The sequence below is a fragment of the Notolabrus celidotus genome, chromosome 18 (assembly GCF_009762535.1).
Source record: "Notolabrus celidotus isolate fNotCel1 chromosome 18, fNotCel1.pri, whole genome shotgun sequence".
NCBI classification, from domain to species: domain Eukaryota; kingdom Metazoa; phylum Chordata; class Actinopteri; order Labriformes; family Labridae; genus Notolabrus; species Notolabrus celidotus.
The window spans coordinates 13,888,684-13,907,400 of record NC_048289.1 but is presented as its reverse complement, the minus strand read 5'-3'; the positions used below and the strand labels follow the sequence as shown (position 1 = coordinate 13,907,400).

The window sequence follows — 18,717 nt, the reverse complement described above, 5'->3', positions numbered from 1 at the left end:
GTTTATAAAATCACATCTCGTATCTTTTTTTTTTATTCTTGCTCTTCTTTCTTTTCTGTTTAGTTGGGACAGAAGCAGATGGAGCTAGACCGTCTGCAGAAGCAAAACAATGCTTTAAAAGAGCAGTTAGAAGATGCACTTGGGAGAGAACACAGTGCCAGAGAGGGCTATGTGCTGCAGGTACTACACTCACATTACATCATGCAGGAATATTATAAAATTCATACTGTATACAAATAGCATTCCAAGATTAAATTTTGAAGAAGACAAAATCTTGAAGTTAAAATGAACAGAATTGTTTAACGGCTGTGAGATAGTCTACATGTGCTGGACAAAGATGGTAAAGTATGTTTCATTGAAAGGACCTCAGCAGGCTGTATTTTTCTCATACAGTGTAGTAGCTCATGACAGATCTACTGTAATATACTGCTGCTACTGTAACTTGTTTAATATTCTACTAACTGGTGTGGGTGCTTATTCTCTGATACGCATGGTTGTGGTGTTCTTAGCATGAATTTTCACTAACTGTTTTTACGGAGTTTCACATCTCTTGGGAAACTAATTGATTTAATCTGATGTGCTTTAAGGTAAGAATCTTGACCGAGAAGCCTTGCGCTGTGCTTTTTCCTCTCTCCATATGTGCTTTGTCCGTGTGTGCCCATATCAAGCTTGACTCTGCATGTTTTTTGGTGCTCAGAATTGCATATTTTAACTCATTGAGTTTATCATGTTGCAGTTTTAAGTCATTGAGTGTTCTTGTCACAAAGCTAAAAAATATTTTGTTGGATTCTGTTTTTATTTGAAAAGTTTTTTTTTTTCTATTTTTCCATCACTGTAGCAGTCACCAACATTTTTCTCCTGTATTTGTTTTGGGGGTGGGGGGTGGATTGGGGCGAGGGTGGGGGGGGGGTGGGGGGGGCTCTTTGTCTTTTCCAAATCATCTCTGAAAAAGCACAGTGGAAGCTTTGGGGGAAAACTCTCCCCTAAAAAGAGGTTGAAATCATGAAGAAAACTGTTTGTCCTGGTGACCCACGAGATGTGGTTCTCCGTATAAGGCAGGGAAGGTAAGGTGATGTCATTAATGAGACTCTTTCATCAATCTTTTTCAAGAGTGCAACACCCCCTTCCTCTTCACCGCACAGAGCGCCATGGCAACGCTTGCATACCCTCAATCAAGATCTGCAGGGCGAGTTGGAAACCCAAAAGCACAAGCAGGACCTTGCTCAACATCAAATTCGAACACTTAAGAGAAGCTACACAGAAGCTCAGGATGCTGTAGACCGCCATGAGTCTGATATTCAGGCTCTGCAGGCTAAACTTGCGTCCGCAATGGCTGAAATCTTAGCAAGTGAACAAGCTGTTGCCAGAATGCGCAATGAGCTTAAGCTAGAACAAGAGCGTTCAAAGGAACAAGAGGATGAATACAGCCGTGGTGAGAGCACTCTGCGAGCCCAGCTTAAGGACAGTGAAGACAGACTCCGTGAAGTAGAGGCCAGTCTCTTGGAGAGAAACCAGGCTCTCAGGCACCTGGAGCGCCAGCAGGCCCTGCAGCGAGACCACATGAGGGAGATTCAGAGGCTGCAGGAGAGACTACAAGAGGTGACCGCTCGGCTAAATGCTACAGAAGAGGGTCAGGCCCTGAAGGAGGAGCGCCTGCGGAAGGAGCAGCATACTATACAAGAGAGCCATGAGAGAGAGAGGCAGAATCTGTGCAGAAGATTAGCTGAGGCTGAAAGTGCACAGAAATTGACAGAGAAGAAACTGATTGAGGCTGAGCAGCAGGTAGAGGCCCTATTAAGAGGGAGGCAGGCCTCTGCAGGAAAAGAGAGCAGGGAGGAAATCCTGAAGCTACAAGAGGAGCTGGCACAGAAGACTGACATGGTTGAATCACTGAGGCAGAGTGTTCGTAGGCTAGAAGAAGAGAAAGGGCATCTTACTTGCCGCTGTCAGGAGCTTCTTAACCAGATTGCTGAGGCAGACCGTGAGGTGAATAAACTCCGTAATCGTCTGGAAACAGAGGAGTCTGATTACTACAATCTGGAGAACTCGTACAAAAGGGCTACCCAAGAGTTTCAGAAGATAAGTCAGTGTCTTCGAGAAAAAGAGGAAGAGATCCGGCAGACCAAGGAGATGTATGAGAGACTGATGGAACGCAAAGAAGAGGACTTGAAAGAGGTGCTGGTTAAAATGACTGCTCTGGGAAACAGCTTAGAGGAGACTGAACAGAAGTTACAAGCTAAGGAGGAGCTTCTTTGCCAAATGAGTCAAAGCCTCTTGGATAGGTCTGTGCCCTGTAGTGCTGAAAAGGATCTGAAAGCCAAGCTTGTGGTTGCTGAGGATCGCATAGCAGAGCTAGAGCAGCATCTCAATGCCCTGCAGCTTGGCTATGCTGACCTGCGTATGGAAAGACAGCACATCCCAGAAAAGAGCAAGAAAACAAAGCTTAAAACATCAGTCTCCTTATCAGCCCACACCATGCTCCCCCTGTCCTTTGAAAACATGTCTAAGCCAGAGAACTCCCCAGACGGTAAGGAGTCTCAAGCCAAGAGACCAAGGATACGCTTTTCCAATATTCAGTGCCAAAAATATATGAACTCAGAAGGCATGGAGAGTAGCCAAGTTAGCAGCAACTTTCCAGAAACAAGACAAATAGTAAATCAGGATGAAACTGAAGACATCCATGTCTCCTCTGATACAACATGCCCTCACAGCAGTGACCCAGAGAAGTTCATCTCCATCATACATGCCTTAGAGACCAAACTGCTAGCCACTGAGGACAAATTACGAAACCTCACACACAATCTAGAAGAACAACAATCTACCCAAGCAGAGGACTTGAGTCAAGAGATTGATCTTAAAATGACAGCAACCAAACCTGATAGAGAGCTTAGTTGTGGGAGTGGGATACAGAGTACAGCGACCCATAAGCATTACGCCAAGGCTCTGGCGTGTGTGGAGAACAGTCGAGAGAAGGTCAGGGACATTCTCAGCGGCTCTCATGATACCACAGATTCACAGCTGCACTCACTGTCAGAGATAGAAAACGATTTGTTCAATGCATCGCTGTACATCCGACAAGGACAAAAGATGTTGGAAGGGCGGTCACCAGTCATCCAACATCAGACTCCAGAGACTGCAGATAAAGACGCTGTGCATCTGTTTGCTAAAACTCTATCTTTCGAGGCTGTAGTTTTGAACAAGATGGCATTGTTGATACAGACTTCAAAGTCTGATGTGCTACAAGGTCTAGCAGAGATATGGGAAGACATAGAGAATATTAAAAGAAGCGACAAAGACTGCTTGGCTATAGTTTATGCTGATGTTTTGACCAGGAAGCTCTTGTTGGAAGGTGCATTCTGGAAAGATTTGGAGAGAGCTGAGATGGATGTTGCCAAATCCAAAGAGGGCAGTGTTTCAGCTGATGTAGATGTTGATTCGAATGTCATCTTGAACACATTCATTAAAGCAGAACTAGCCTACTCTATTCAGAACCTTAAACATTGCTATGAAGAGAAATTCAAAATACTTAAAAGGGAGTTGACAGAGGCACATGATAACCTACATCAAAGGGAAGCAGCGCTGAAAGCAATTATTGAAGCATCCAAAAGCCCTGATTTGAAAAACGTCATCAAAGAAGTCAAAAATAACTTTGGGTATAGTAAACACAAGTTAGCTGACGTTCATCCTCCTGAACTCGCTCCCTACATGGAGCAGATTGAAATGGAAGAAGCTAGAGACTTGGCTGAGGAAATTGTAGACAGACAGTTAGCTTCTGAGATGCCCTCTTGTGGAGTTGATTCTATTGAATCATTTCAAATTGCACACGATAGTCTGGCTAATGAGCTTCAGAGGCAAGCAGCAATCCTCCACAAGTATTCTCAAGAGATAGAAAGTGGTGGAAACCGTCCCGGACTGGCCAAAATGGTCCATGCTCTTTTAGGGCACCAATCTTCACATAACTTTACAAGTACTTCCCTTTGCATTCGTGAAGCCCTGATCCAGGCTCAAGTGGCTTATGTGGCATGCAGGTTACGAGCCATGCATGAGCAAGACTTGGGTTGGTGTAAACAGACAGGCCAGAACATGGGTGCTCTCGTCCAAGAGCATGCCCGCAATGTCGGCGCAATCATAGAGAAATATGAAGCATCTCTACATGATGAGCGCAAGAACTTCACACAAACAGTCGCCTCTCTCCAGAAAGAGAACCAAACCCTAAAGGACGAGGTCAGCAAATGTGTGAACCAGCTCTCTCAGCAGAAGGACCAAATAGGTCTCCTGGAGGAGCAGTTCCAGAAGGAGGCAGAGGAGCTGAAACAGAGGCACAAGCAAGAGCTAAGCCAAGCAGAGAAAGGCCGCACCTCAACAGAGCTGGCCCTCATGGAGACGACCGCGGACAGCCAACGAAAGCTTGAGGTTCTTCTAGTGGACATGGACACAATGGAAGAGCGTCACGAGAGTCATGTGATAAAACTGGAGGAGCAGTTTGAGCTGAGGATCTGTGAGCTCCAGCATATCCACAAAGAGGAAGTCGAAAAGTTACATTCACAGTATATGGAAAATATTCAGCGTGTGCGAGAGCACCAACAGGACAAAAGAAGTCCTTATGATTCCCACTGTGTCGAGACCGCTACACCAATGGAAGCGGAAGAGCAGGGGAAGGGGGAGGATTCACATGACATGTCAGAGGTGGACTCCATGGTGGTTCTGAAGGATCGTATCCAAGAGCTGGAGACACAGATGAACACCATGAGGGATGAACTGGAGAACAAGCACCTAGAAGGCGATGTGGCCAGCCTGAGAGAGAAATACCAGAGAGACTTTGAAAGTCTTAAGGTTTTTGCCCTTTACTTTACCTTAGTGAAATCTTTTTTTGATTTGATTTAATGAGAGTAGTAATGAAATAGCTTAGAAACTTGCTGCCTTGGCTCATCAATCTACTAATATGCACAAAGAGTTTAGAGTTGGGAAATGGTGTGATATGAGACAAGTTTTAAACAATTGAAACCTGCAATGGACAGTACTTCAGTTTGCTTGGAAATAGTAGTGGACATTTTAATGCAGCTTTGAGAGATGTCCCAGTCTCTTAATACAACATTTTTCAATACTCTAATTTCTATTTAGGTAATCTCTTTTTGCTCGAGGCACTGGGATTGCAGGGTTCATTGATTGGAGGCATCTCAACAACTACTGATTGGATTGTTTTGGCAATTCAGACTGTCCATCTTGAGCCAGTAGAAGCTCCAATGTATCATCAGTACAATGTGAAATATTTCCACATCTACTTGATGGATTGGCACCAACTTTGGTACATCTATTCTTAGCTTTGAGTCAATGGATCCCAATGGTCCCCTTGGCTTTTTGTCTAGGGAAATTGTCCCATCTTTGTCTCTGGTGTAAACAAAAAACCCAAGTTTGAGTCCAGTTTTTAACAAACATTGGGTCCTAAGAAACATGATGCAACAGGTGATCCAACTTGACATATCATTAGTTTGAACTACAGATTTATCCACACACTGTTGGTAATCCCTTTGGCTATTTGGATTCAGAAATAATAAACTAATAAATGGTGTGCCTAAAAAATGCTGGCTCAGGTGTGGACATCCCTAGTAGTGGTATTTAATATAGACAAGCAATATGGTTAAGGATGATGCCACTTAAATACATCCTTAATATTAAAAGTGTAAATGTCCAACATTGGTTCTGCATCTGGGCATTCGTAGACATACCATTTCCTACACTTAATAATAGATGGAATGGTGTTCAGCTGGAATAGTTTGCCTTTTTCACTCACTCTCTTACTTGCATGGCTTCTATCACTGATTTTGCATGACACTTTGTAGCCTTGTGAATTAATAATAGATACTGCACTAAATCAGTAGTCACATACTAAACTGTAGTTGGAAGGTTGAATACTCATTTTATAATGACAAGATGTTGAAACTCTCTTTCATAGGCCACTTGTGAACGTGGCTTTGCAGCGATGGAAGAAACACACCACAAGGTAATCCAGGACCTGCAGAGGCAGCATCAGAGGGAGATTTCCAAACTGATGGAAGAGCGGGAGAGGCTTTTGGCAGAGGAGACTGCTGCCACAATTGCTGGTAAAACAAATGACTATATTGCAACCTGTGATGGCTTTAATTTTTGCAAGACCAAGATACAGAAATTTCATATTGTATGGTGTGATCTGTCTTTAATGAAGCTATTGAAGCCATGAAGAACGCCCACAAGGAGGAGCTAGAGAAGACCCATCGCTCCCAACTGAGTGGACTGAACTCTGACATCGATGAGCTCCGCTTACAATATGAGTATGTTTCTTCCTTCCGGAAACATGAACGCACTCTCATTCAATCAAAATAACATACAATTTTTCCCAGGATGATATTTATTTTACTTTTTTATTGATATAAAAGCATTTTAAAAGTTTGGAACGTACAGAGTTTAAGACCTGCAGATGATAAGATGTTTAGCTCTTAACATTATGGCTTGGTCTGCTTGTCAATTGTATCATGATACAAGAATTCAAGTTGATGTTGTGGTGATCTGGCTTTGTAGGGAGGAGCTGCAGTCCATCCAGAGAGAGCTGGAGGTGTTGTCAGAGCAGTACTCTCAGAAATGTCTGGAGAATGCTCACCTGGCTCAGGCCCTGGAGGCTGAAAGGCAGGCGCTCAGGCAGTGTCAAAGAGAGAACCAGGAGCTGAACGCTCACAACCAGGTTTGATTGCACATACAGTACATTCACAAGTACACATGAACAGTTCAGTTCACAAGTTAAAACACAACTTTATTCTGCCAAACAGGAATTAAATAACCGGCTCACTGCAGAGATCACCCGGATGCGCTCTTGTTTCAGTGGTGAAACAGCACTGTCGACGCTTAGCCAGGGCAAAGATGTGTATGAACTGGAGGTGTGTAAACTCACAAGGCACAGCCAAATAAACACAAAGAAATACATGCTAAGGCGTTGTCTGTAGTCTGATGGGAGTTTCTGGTTATTTTAAGGTGTTGCTTCGTATTAAGGAGTCAGAGATTCAGTATCTTAAACAGGAAATCCACTCTTTGAAAGATGAGCTGCAGTCTGCCTTAAGGGTAAGTTGTCTCTCAATTTTTGCAAACAATCAAATGACGGTACTTTTCTTGTAGTTACTCGTATCCTGTGACATAATTTGAAAAAAGGGAGAGGCAGTAATGCTAATTTTATTTCAATAGGACAAGAAATATGCGACAGACAAATATAAGGACATCTATACAGAGCTCAGCATTGTGAAAGCAAAGGCTGACTGTGACATCAGCAAACTGAAGGAGAAGCTGCTCGTTGCCACAGAAGCTCTGGGTGAGAGGACTGTGGATGACAGCGTCACATCTGGATACGGTAAATACTAAACTAAACTTTTATTAAAGCTTAAATCCAAAACGTTCTTATCTACTGTTTACTCTAACAAAATCCACACTTTGGCTCATTTGAACCAAGAAAAGTACACCTGTGATTTTGGTGGTTAATTAATGGATGAACTTAAAGCAGGAGTAATATTGTTCTGGGTTTCTTAAAGCCTGAGCTTAGTTTTCAAAGGTCAACAATCAAAGCCAGTGTAGCTGTTGGATATTAACCATTCACTTAGTCAGCTGTTGGACATATGACCCTAGTTTGCCACGTCATGTTACTGATAATTACAGCATGCCCTCTTTTTGTTTATAGATATCATGAAATCAAAAAGTAATCCTGATTTCCTGAAAAAAGAACAATCATCAACCTCCAGGCAATCAAGAGGCATGAGGTCAAAGGTGAGTGTTAAATGTATTAATATGTTTTCGTCCTAAAGTCCAGCTTTCTTGTCTCAAACTCTAACATTCGGATGTTGTTAGATCCATGCATTTTTGAGCTGCCTTTTCAGTCCGCTGTGTGGAGTGATGTCCGAAAGTATTCCATACAGACTTTATCTCTGTTAGGTGTGACAACGCAGCCACCACATACTGTAGAGCTCTGTTTCACTGTTGGTCGTTCTATACATTTTGTACCCAAGGTTTCTCGTCCTGTAAGTCATGTGTGTGTTTTGTCCATCAGTTTGTCACTGAACAGGTCTCATTGGATAGCTGACACTCCCATTGTGGGGTGATCCCCTCTCCCCACAGCCCCCAAACCCAACATGTGCTGTAGGTATAGCATGATGAAGAGAAAAGCATGCCCTGACTATCCTTGCATGATTTCCCCCCCACCAACTTTTTATTTATGTCCCAACCTTCACCAAAAAAACTTTCTAAGACCCCTCAGTTTGAAATCAAAGGTGTGCTGTTCCTGAGCCTATGTGTGGCAACTATCACAAAACGTGTCATGTTATAAACCTCTATACTGTACACTTTATTATATGACTTGACGTTTTTGGAAAAATAAGCTTACAAGAAGTTTTTGCTCAGTGTTGAGAGAAATTAATCGTATTTGCACATCTATTCTATACCCAATGGCTTAGTTTAGCATAAAGGTTGGCAACGAAGAGACACCTGTAATATATCTAGGGTAAAAAAAAAACATCCGAGGGCCACTTATTAAGCTTACACAAGTAAAGAACAAAGTGATAAGAGATAAGATAGAGAATTGTCCTCAAAGTCACCAATCAACAACCAAAAGTTCCTCATAGGAGCTTAACAGAAGTCAACTGCCCAAAAAAAGAACAGCAACCTGACATTTTATGATTGTGTTAACGTGTACAATACTATTTTTTGAATATCTGTATTTTCACATCGGCACTCTGATCACTAAACTGAGGACTGAGAGCACTCTTTTAATCCCACATTGTTCCTTTGTTAATCTAAAAGTCCTAAATGTAACTGTTGTGTGTTTTTGTTTTGAATTGTCAGTGTTTGTCTTTATTTGTGCCTTTGTTTTTGCCCATTTTGTGAGTACCTCCTTGTGGCATGACACCATTTCAGCATATTTACCTTTTTCCTGTACATCTTAACTTGAGATGAATCAGAATTTTCAAAGAACAGGAAAAATGTGCCGAATTGTCACCTGGCTGACCTAATACACAACTCTTCAGTGTGATTTTTCTCTCTGTGGTTTGAGAATTTTCTTTGTCACGTTTGCGATCATCTATTTCTCACAAACTGTTTCCTTCTTTTGTCTTTAAACAGAGCTTGAAAGAGGGACTGACTGTGCAGGAACGTATGAAGCTTTTTGAGGCAAAAGATTCCAAAAAAATTTAAACATCAATCTGCATTTTTTTTTCTCTTTCCTGACCTTCATTTTTCGTCAGATCACAACAGCTGTTCCAGCATCCGCTGAAGACTCTCATAGGAAATGGGAAAAAGTATCTATAGAGGTCAACATTAAACTTGGACCTGCTGCCTCCATGTCTCTGATAAGTGGTCATATTTTTGTTTAACTTTTTTAATCAATAGGAAAACTTTTATTGAATCAATCCTGTCTAAGCTTTCTATAAAGAATACCTAGATCTATTATCTGTCCAACATGGAGGTGTGTCAAAAATATGTCAGACGGATATAAGACAGTATTTTAATTGATCCTCCAAAATGCCAAAACAGACAGCAATACACAGTATAGATAATATATATATTTCCCAATATGAATTAAGTATCTGCTGTATTTTATTGTTACAGTTTCTAGATCTAATCATTTTTAATGTTTATGTTGCACCAGTTCTGTTGTACATAACTACTGGATTTATGTAAGAGTATGGTTTGCTATTGAGTGTTGGGGCATCTGCTGTACTATAACTATGGTTTGATTGATAGTGGAAAACAATGTGATGCTTATCTTGCTTGTGTATGAGTTTTGTTTTTTTTGATGGAGTGTTTGTGTGTGAAGGGGGAAGAGGGCTGGGATTGCACTTATCACTTGACTACTTGAGGAGAATATTTTTATTTGCGTCAAATCGATGTAGTGACTTCAAGTCAATTATCACAGTGCAACCAAACATCCTGACTTCTGTCAAATTTAGTGAACAACCGTGACTTATTAGTGATTCAGGATTTTTTTTTAAAGTTTCTTAAAACCTGAATTTGTGTTTTCTTAGTTTTGACTTTGGTGTGAGAATATCATCTCAAAAAATCTCAAACTATTTAGGACTTTGCATGACTGTACAAGTGTCATTTAAATTGCAGAACGATCATGTTGCCTCATTTTCCTTCTTAATGCTTCAGTGTGGAACTCTTAACACTTATAAGCTTTGCTTTGCAAGTCCTACTGTTAAGGTGTAGAGATTGACATGTTTTACTGTAAGCGGCAGTCTTGAAGCACTCGGCCTGATCCCTGACCTCTCACTAGTCGTGCCTCAACTGAGTGAAGAATCTAAACATCCATGAAACCTGTGCAGCTATGGATACACACTGTATAGTATTCAAACCACGCCTTGTATATATGCCACACGGAAAACTTCTGTGTTTTGTTTTAAACTTGTACTTTGCTCACTAGCTCTATATGAAATATATATGAATATTTTTTATTTTCATTTTAATGTATAACGTCAAATAAATGAAGTGTTTGGAATCTTTGAGTGAAAGTGACATTCATGTGTTGCCCAAATGTGGTGGTCTAATAATGTACTTGCCATTCTGATTCTTTTTCTGTACGAGGCTCTTTGTTCATAAACATGTGACACAAGCCAAGAAAACTATAAGGTGACACTTTTATTTAACATGAATCATCACAACACATACAATATGGTGTTAATAGAGCTAAAGCTAAATTTAGTTGCTTCGCTACTGTTCTAACGGAGCTGTGATATAAAGAAAAAGAACAAAAGCACCAGTGTGTTCAGCCAAAAATAAAAGAACTAAAAAAAAAAAAATGTTCCAAGCGAACTGAAACCAATGCCAAGTGCTACAAACTTTTATTTTCCTCAGAAGTCTGGCGCCAAAGTGACTTACTTTACAAATGCCCACTTTACATCAGCCCATATCCATGGAAGAGGATTAGGGTCACCAGAGAAATAATTGTTTTAAAAATTCAAGAAAGAAAACTTGAAATTTAAAGTCGTACATTTTCGAGAAAAACATAGTTTGAGTTTTTAAAGACGTAAATCTGTGTGAAATTAAGCTTGAAATTTTTGAGTTTATAAAGTCATACATTTACAAGAAAACTGTAGATTGTTAACAAGCTGCCCTTTGCCCATTTCACTACATCATGGACCCACTTGACAGCCTTATCAAATTGTACTTCCTACTTGGACTCCGCAATAAGGAGATACCACTGATTTTATCCCAGAGTCATCACATTATTTTGAGCATCCGGACTTTGAAAAGACATTGCTGTATATTGGGGCTATTCAGAAGGAAGCAGCACACTGATCTGGAGGAGGTGATTGCGCTTATCCAACATGAATTTCAACTAAGCAAGCAAGGATATAGATTCTAACTCCAGGCCTCTGATTTCTCCTCCTTTAAAAAAGCATAGCCTGTTCTGGCTCAGGTTAAGGTGTTTGAGCCAAGGTACCATACTGAAAGATCCTGGTGGGATTACTCTGATATTGTTTTTGGCCAGGTTGATAGCTGTTGTGTTTGCTGTGATCATGCTGGTGACATCAGACAGGTTAGCAAAGTTCTTGAAGCACAACACACCATCTGTCTGAGGAACGGTCTGAGCACAGCCTTTGAAGCCAAAACAACAGCAAGCTGAGGGGTTAAGCAGAAGAAGGAACAGGGTGGTCTGCATCATCTTTTCTCTACAGTTCCTTTTTGCACAGACTGCACAGAAGCCAGACCACAGGAAATCTAAAAATATCCATGCAGAATCTCAAAATGGTAGCTACCTGCAATGAGTTTCTTGGAGGCAAACATGTTTTAGAAGACAGCACGGAAGTCTTGATTGAAAAAAGATGCTTAAAGAGTTGCCTTTTTACACATAAATCAATCAATCAATCAATCTTTATTTGTACAGCGCAAACTCACAACAAACGTTATCTCAAGACGCTTTTACAAACAAAGCAGGTCTAGACCACTCTAAATTATGAACAGAGACCCAACACCAAGATAGGATAAGACTCAGTCTGACCCCACCTTAATCCATCATGAGCATTGCGCATCGCTATATTTAGCTAGTTACAGTAGCAAGGAAAAACTTCCTTTAACAGGCAGTAACCTCAGGCAGAACCAGACTCATGTTAGACATCCATCTGCCTCGACCAAGTTGGGTCTCGAAAGAGAGATAGAGGCGATTAAGAGAGAGAGGTGATAGTGATGAGACGAGTAGTAGAAGCTGTTGCCGCTGGAGTCCAGCACGTCCGTATCAGCTGGTGTCCGGAACGTCTGCAGCAGGTGGATGCCTACGGCAGCTCAGGGGAACCTACGAGACAAGGGAGCTCAGGGACTCCAGAAAGGTCTATGGTTAGTAACTTTAATGGGACAGGCAGAGTTAAAGTAAGTGATGGGTGGTTGGGGGGGAAGGGGGTGAGATAGGATCCACAAACCAGTGTCTGATTAAACTGGCATTAAAGCACTGAAACAAATGCAACGAATAACCAGCACCGGCATGTGGACATTAACCCGCAGAAAGGACTGACGCCTACAGGCGCTGGCTTTGCTAACATTAGCAACAATATGCAAACCAATTTGACCTGCAGACTCTGTGACCCTGTCTTTAACCAGTTAAACAGAATGGGCTCAGTTTTGACTGTTTTCAGAAAGTTTTCTTACCTTTTGACGAGTTGTCAAGTCATAATTACAATTTATGATAAAACCCTGATAATTAGTCACTTCTGAACATCCCTAGTTACAGACAATTTGGTTTTTGATATTCTATGTTTCATGTCTCCTCCTCTTTATTTAAGTACAAGTAGGTATGATCATGAGGGGAAGCATTCCATGGGTTCTTTTTGTTTGGATAAATCATTTCCATGCATCTAATAACAAGATCATTAATTTGTTTACGCCTGGTCTTGCTACGTCATCGTCACATACAGTCCTGTCTTCTTCTTCCTCTTACTTTTTACTTGCAGTGTGTTTTCATGTATTCCCTGTAGCAGTATGCATTCATTTGTTCTATTTGATTTATTGGGATTTTGATTCATCTATAGCTTTCTTAACCACAAAAGTATAAAGATCAGAACTCACCCGTCTTGCTTCTCTGATGGTTCTTAAAATTGTGAGGCTATGCTTTCACCCTGGTCTATCACCACTTCTCCAATTCTGTGTTGCCTGTATCACTTCAAGGATGAGTGATAAAGAAAGCTTTTCTTGTACTCACTGGCATTTTCACATGTTTTTTTTTTTTTGTACAGACATGTTCTCAGAAGTACTTGTACTCCAAGAAACTGATTTTAAGTTAGTGCCACAGAGATAATCAAATTGAGTGGCTATGGCATTTTATTCTTCGTGGTAATTCTTTCTTCTTTTATGCACCATGTAAATGCTGCCAGATTAGGCTATCTCTTTGGCTTTAACTTATTTGCCCACATGAGGGAGCTATCCACTTGAATCTAGACTTCAGAGAGGCTACAGCTAAGATGGTGCACTGGTTTATTTAATGTCTAAGATATACAAATGAAGCACAAACATCTCCATCAGTCAGAGACACAGAGGAAACATTTCGCTTTTCCTTCCCCAAGCCAAAACTGCCTGCACGTTTTCTCCTATTAGACTTAAACTCTGTAAAAATGTAAATGAATAATGCTCAAAATTTTAAACGAGTGTTTTAAAGCCAACTTGGTTTTTAAAGCTTAGCTAAAAAATGATCATAAATCTTGCTTGAGAGGAGGGTGCTAGGGAGAGGGACATCTGCTTTCATCTTCATTTTTTATAAATATAAATAACTCCATGTTTTATGTGGTGTTTAAATGTTTTTATCAACTACTTGTTTTTGTCCCCTCTTTTACATTTTCTTGTTCTCCTCATCAACAATTAATTACATTGTAACTTACATTTTAATTGTATTTAAGTATGTATTTGATTGCAGACATTTTCTTTATAGAACCTTGTTAATACAATTAAAAATATTATTTTTGTATACTGAATCAAACCAGTCAGAATAAAATTAAGTTGAAAAAAAAATAAAAAGACAGCATGGACATGTGACCTCTTAAGACTGGACATCCGCTCATGACTTTCTGGTAATGGCAGCTGACCTTTGCCTTTTTGTATCAAGTGTAAAGGTGATGAAAGGGCCAAAGGATGCAGGGCGGCCCAGTGCGAGGTGCCTGTCCTGGGGGTGACAGGTAGACCTCCGTTTATTCTTTGTTTATCCCTAACTTTAGGGCCCTGACCTTTGCAGGACGGCTCACGAATCCACAAACAAAATTGGGGATGCCCCCATCGATGGCGATTTACCTTGAGGTGCTGCTTCACCTTTAGCACGGGCACCTGACCACATCAGATAAGGAGAGTTAGGAAGTGCTGCCTTTACAGATCTGCTTGTGTTTTCTATAAACTCTTAATGATGGTGATGGCATTTATTTCCCCACAGTTTACAGCTAATCGTGAATATGTCTTCCAAAGTACTCACTACATAAATTTATTCCTCAACACAATTTAATCAAGAACTATCACCATCTTTCATTGTGAACATTTTGTCCATCTTTCGGTTAATATTTTCTGTTTTGTAGTTTAATTTTCATGGAAACAATGAATTTGTTCTTGAGTCTTTATTCAAAGAAGTACAGTGTGTATGATACAATTTATTGTCATCAAGTGAAATGATGCAGTCCACCATGACATCATCCATATAAAACATTTACCCTTTAAATCATTTTATTTACATATGTTGTATTTACAGTACTAACAAATCCATTGAAAGTGTTGATGATATTTATTTACTTTTTTAGGAGAACCTTATTGTGACAATCAATGTCCATAGTGCATTTGAAAGACTTTTCTTTCAGATGTCTTTCATTCTCTGTTTGTCCTTTAAGGTGCAAAGTGTTTGAGGTTTGTCACACACACCGAGAACAAGAGTGACAGTTTTCCTCAAGCCTGTGACAATCAAAGGCATGCCAGTAAAATCGAAGACAACTGCATTGTATCAAGTTATTTTACAGTTCGGAGGATGTGGTTAATTGTCAGTTGCTGTCAGCGGGCTCGGCGGACACTGGGCTTCTAGACGCTGTATTGACGGGGGTCTCTTTGGGGTTTTGGCCGAGGAGGGGATATCGGTGAATACTACTGATCGACCGTCAGGGCAGAGCAGGACGCTGGAATCTGCCTCACACTTTGTGGTTCTGCTTGGCCACAAGGCCTCAGCAGAAGTAGGCCTGATGCCGAGGCCACCTGAAGAAAGAACCTCTGTGTTTACCAGCGATGCCTGACTCATTTTGATCAGCATGTCCAAAGATTGTTTACGACTCTCCAATGAAGCTTTCATGGCTTTCCTCTCACTCTCATTTTCTTCTTCCTCCTTTTTTTCCTCCATCTCCTCGTCCTCATCCTCTGTCTCTGTTGTGTTTTCCTTAAGGCTGGCATCCTCTCTCAAACCATGGTCAGAAACAGAATCCGATGAGCCCTTCTTGACTGACAGGTCGAGAGGCCCATCACTCTGGCAAGCAGTCCGTTCCAGCGCTTGGTGTATGTGAGAGAGCTCGCTGCGGATTTTGCCCAGATGTTCCCAGAGGTGGCGCTGAGCAGGAAGGTCCTCCTTCTCCAGGTGGGAAATTTTGCGTTCAGCCTCCTTGTACTCTTGCAATGCCTTAGAGAGGTCACCAAGGAGAGTAGCCACAGACTGTGAAGCCCCCTCCCCCATTGTCTGGGTGGCAGACGAGTCTTGGGTGTTGGGTCCCCCACTGGTAGAAAGAGAGGACGTCTCGCTGTTAGGACTGGTTAGAGCATCGTTGTACCACAGTTCAGTGGGCCGAGTCTGAAGCTGAGCATCCTGTAAACTAAGAACAGAAGAATTTAAGAGATGTGTAAATATATTACATTTCAGACTGTCAACCAATCAATACGTTTTATTTTTATAGCACACAAAAGAAAAGTTATCTCATGACACCTTGCGCACTGGGCAGGTCTAGGATGTACTCTTTGTTTTATTTACAGAGATTATTCTAACAATAATCTACCAATAAGCAAGCACTTGGCAGCAGTGGCACAATACAAGTTTGCTTTAGAAACTTGGTGCCAAACCAGACTCTTCAGTATACCGCCACCGACCAGGGAGTGGGAAACAAAAAGACTTGAGTATGCCAAACTGAAACATTCACACAGCTGTAACATTTCTTGTCATGTTTAAATGATGGTACAAATGACAAATGTACTTCAAGTACTTCTGATTTTACTTATCATATAATTATGTTTCAATAAGGACTTAATTAAATTGTTACCTTCCAGGGAAGAGAAGTTTCTCCGCTGCCATATTCAGAGTTGACGCAGTCTGAATATTCTTCAAGAGGTCCAAAGGGAAACCCATTGCTGGCTTCTTTTCCACAGGTGCCTCATTGTTCCCCAGTGGTGCGCCAGTCCTCTTGACGCCGCAGCTTGCTTTACCTTCCTTGGCTGTAGCCTGCAGTTTATCCCCCAGCCTAAAGCCTTGATCAGTGGGGTCTCCTTGAGGTGAAACCCAGCCAGCCGGGGAGACTGCTGTTGTCCCTGGCCGCAAGGCAGGCACTTTCCACAGATTCACTTTAGGCTGGAAACCAGAGAGTGGATTAACTTCTGGACTGTTCATGGACGTCTTGAGGTTTTTGGTGGCTTCCCCCTGACTGGAAGCAGGCCCGAATGTATGCTCACACAGGAAGGGGTAGTAAAGGCGTGGGGGGATAAGCGCTCTGTCAATGTGGGTGCCAGAGGTTGGGTGCATCAGCTGAGCGGCCGACGCCAGGAACGGAAGCTGTGCAAGCTGGGCGTGGGTCTGGGCGGTGACACTCGTGGCTGCAGCAGGGATAGCTGAGTTCATGTAGGAGAAGAGGCTAGGGCTGATGGGGTAGCCCATCCCAAGCATTGACAGGTTGAGTCCAGTGGGATCCTGGTAGTCCACCAGGTTGGGCGGCGGAGGGTAACAGGGTATTGAAGCACTCACTCGGGATTGAGCACCTTCAGCTTTAGCTTTAGTGTGGCTGGACGCCAACAGGCGCCACTGCTCAGACAACAAGCCAGGAGCAGTTAGACACGTCTTGGACAGCTTATACTGTTTCAGCTGAGCTTCTACTTCTACTGAGCGCGCTCGTATCAGCTGATCCTCGAGTGACAGCATGTCAGCCATGAAAAACTCAGACTCTGGTTGTTTGATTTTCTTGATAGCACTCTCTGCGGTGTCTCCACTGTGGTTGTCCCCAGTGCTCTCTTTTGTCAACCCAATGACCTCTACTCCTTCTCCTCGGCCTCCTTCCTCTTCATCCTCTGGTCCCTGGCTTTCCTTGTCCTCCCCTTCCTCTTCCAACACCCTGTGCTGTCTTTGTCTCTCCTCAGTTCCTGTTACCTGCTCTAACCCGTCTTTCCCGTTTGCCAGAATGCTGTGTCCCTGCTGAAATGGCCTTAGCTGCTCTGGATGCAGGATATTTCCTTTTTTGTAAGGCCAGTCTGACTCTATGAGCAGAGAGAGAGAGTTCTTACACAGGCTGTACTTCATATGGTTGTACAGGTGGGACTTCTCCATGCAGGTAAAGGGACATTGGAAGCACTTGTAGTTGTAGGGTTTGCCCCATGGTCGGGGAATATAGTGAGGCTTCTTGGGCTTCCGCTCTTTGTGTTTGCTGGCAGATGTAACTTTACAGGTGTCGTCCTTGGACATGATTGTTTCTCTTTTTTTTTTATAAATGTGTGCGAGTGTGTTTAAATGATGGCAATGAGACAGATTGTTATATGGTCTCCTTCTTTTTAACCAGGGTTCATTTCAGTGGATGTGGGTGTTTTCTTGGTTTTCGAGCTAGATGTAAAAGAGCATTTCTTGAGCCTGTGAACACAGAAAAAAATAGAGTATTATGATCAGGAAAAAGATCAAAATAAAACAAAAAATATATATGATTTTACATCAAACTTAAAAATGTCCCTTTCTCGTTTCTTATAAAGTACAAAACTTGCAGAAATTAAGTGCAAACAAAACCAAATATCTGATATAAACTTGTTTGTGCACTGAAGGGTGCTATATATATTTTTATGCATATATGTATATCATAAGAGCACATTTGTTGTCTGCCTAAGCTGAGCGTTGCCACTAACCTAACTGCAGGGAGGCCCCTGCTACTCGGTTCTCACTGTACCTGCCACAACTCATTAGTTCCAGTGCAGCACCAGGCGCTAGCAGGGTCCAGAGCTAGGGGGCAAACAGGGGACTCTGCACCTGTGCAGGGGGCCCTTGCAACACTTACAGGCCTGTGTTAGTTTGGGGCTGGGCCCTCCGAGGCCGGCTAAAGGCGCAAGGGAGGCCAGGCTGAGGGTTGCATGGAGGGGTTGGGGGTTTGAGGCCTGGTTCTTAATGAGAGCCTGGCGTCATGCCTAAAGGGCATCATTAGTGCCAGGACTGGGATCTGGGTCAGGACTCGGTGCAGAAGTTCATCTACTCTCCTGTACTCTGTCTTTCTAACTCTACATACTTAACTGCTTGACAAGGAATATCAGCTTCAATTATGTTAGGTTCAAATATAGGTGTCAAATAAGACATATTTTACATAAATATAATTTTAAAATCTGCAATATTATGAGAGATTAATTATTTTAATGTGTCGCATAGAATAAGATAATAACCTCCTAGCATCATTAAAAACTATTTTGACAGATATCTGAAATAATTCATCAATTTGAAACTACTTTATTTCTTTTTTCTTTCATCCTTTATTTTTTCAA

General features: G+C 41.8%; 2 protein-coding genes across 2 annotated transcripts in view; one reads left to right on the top strand and one right to left on the bottom strand.

Moving 5' to 3' along the window:
- si:ch73-103b11.2 (early endosome antigen 1) overlaps nucleotides 1-10,504 on the top strand; it is a 65,113-nt gene extending 54,609 nt beyond the window's left edge. Inside the window, 10 exon segments of the mRNA XM_034707458.1 lie at nucleotides 64-180; nucleotides 1,111-4,833; nucleotides 5,954-6,101; nucleotides 6,203-6,308; nucleotides 6,556-6,715; nucleotides 6,801-6,908; nucleotides 7,003-7,089; nucleotides 7,210-7,372; nucleotides 7,697-7,782; nucleotides 9,130-10,504. Coding sequence (XP_034563349.1) covers nucleotides 64-180; nucleotides 1,111-4,833; nucleotides 5,954-6,101; nucleotides 6,203-6,308; nucleotides 6,556-6,715; nucleotides 6,801-6,908; nucleotides 7,003-7,089; nucleotides 7,210-7,372; nucleotides 7,697-7,782; nucleotides 9,130-9,201 — 4,770 coding nt within the window. The 3' untranslated portion in view covers nucleotides 9,202-10,504.
- A 4,444-nt stretch (nucleotides 10,505-14,948) lies between these two features.
- Nucleotides 14,949-17,665, bottom strand: prr35 (proline rich 35). Its single transcript, XM_034708645.1, has 2 exons — nucleotides 16,260-17,665; nucleotides 14,949-15,818 (listed from the first exon to the last, which is right to left on the bottom strand). Exons 1-2 carry the CDS (start codon nucleotides 17,663-17,665, stop codon nucleotides 14,999-15,001), a joined length of 2,226 nt encoding a protein of 741 aa, XP_034564536.1. The 3' UTR covers nucleotides 14,949-14,998.
- Nucleotides 17,666-18,717: the final 1,052 nt, after the last annotated feature.

Bases quoted from the DNA above. Each gene is read 5' to 3' on its own strand.
- prr35 (XM_034708645.1), bottom strand. From the start codon at position 17,665: ATGTCCAAGGACGACACCTGTAAAGTTACATCTGCCAGCAAACACAAA. The intron at 15,819-16,259 runs GTAACAATTTAA...TTCTGTTCTTAG, and splicing joins AAACTTCTCTTCCCTGGAAG to TTTACAGGATGCTCAGCTTC.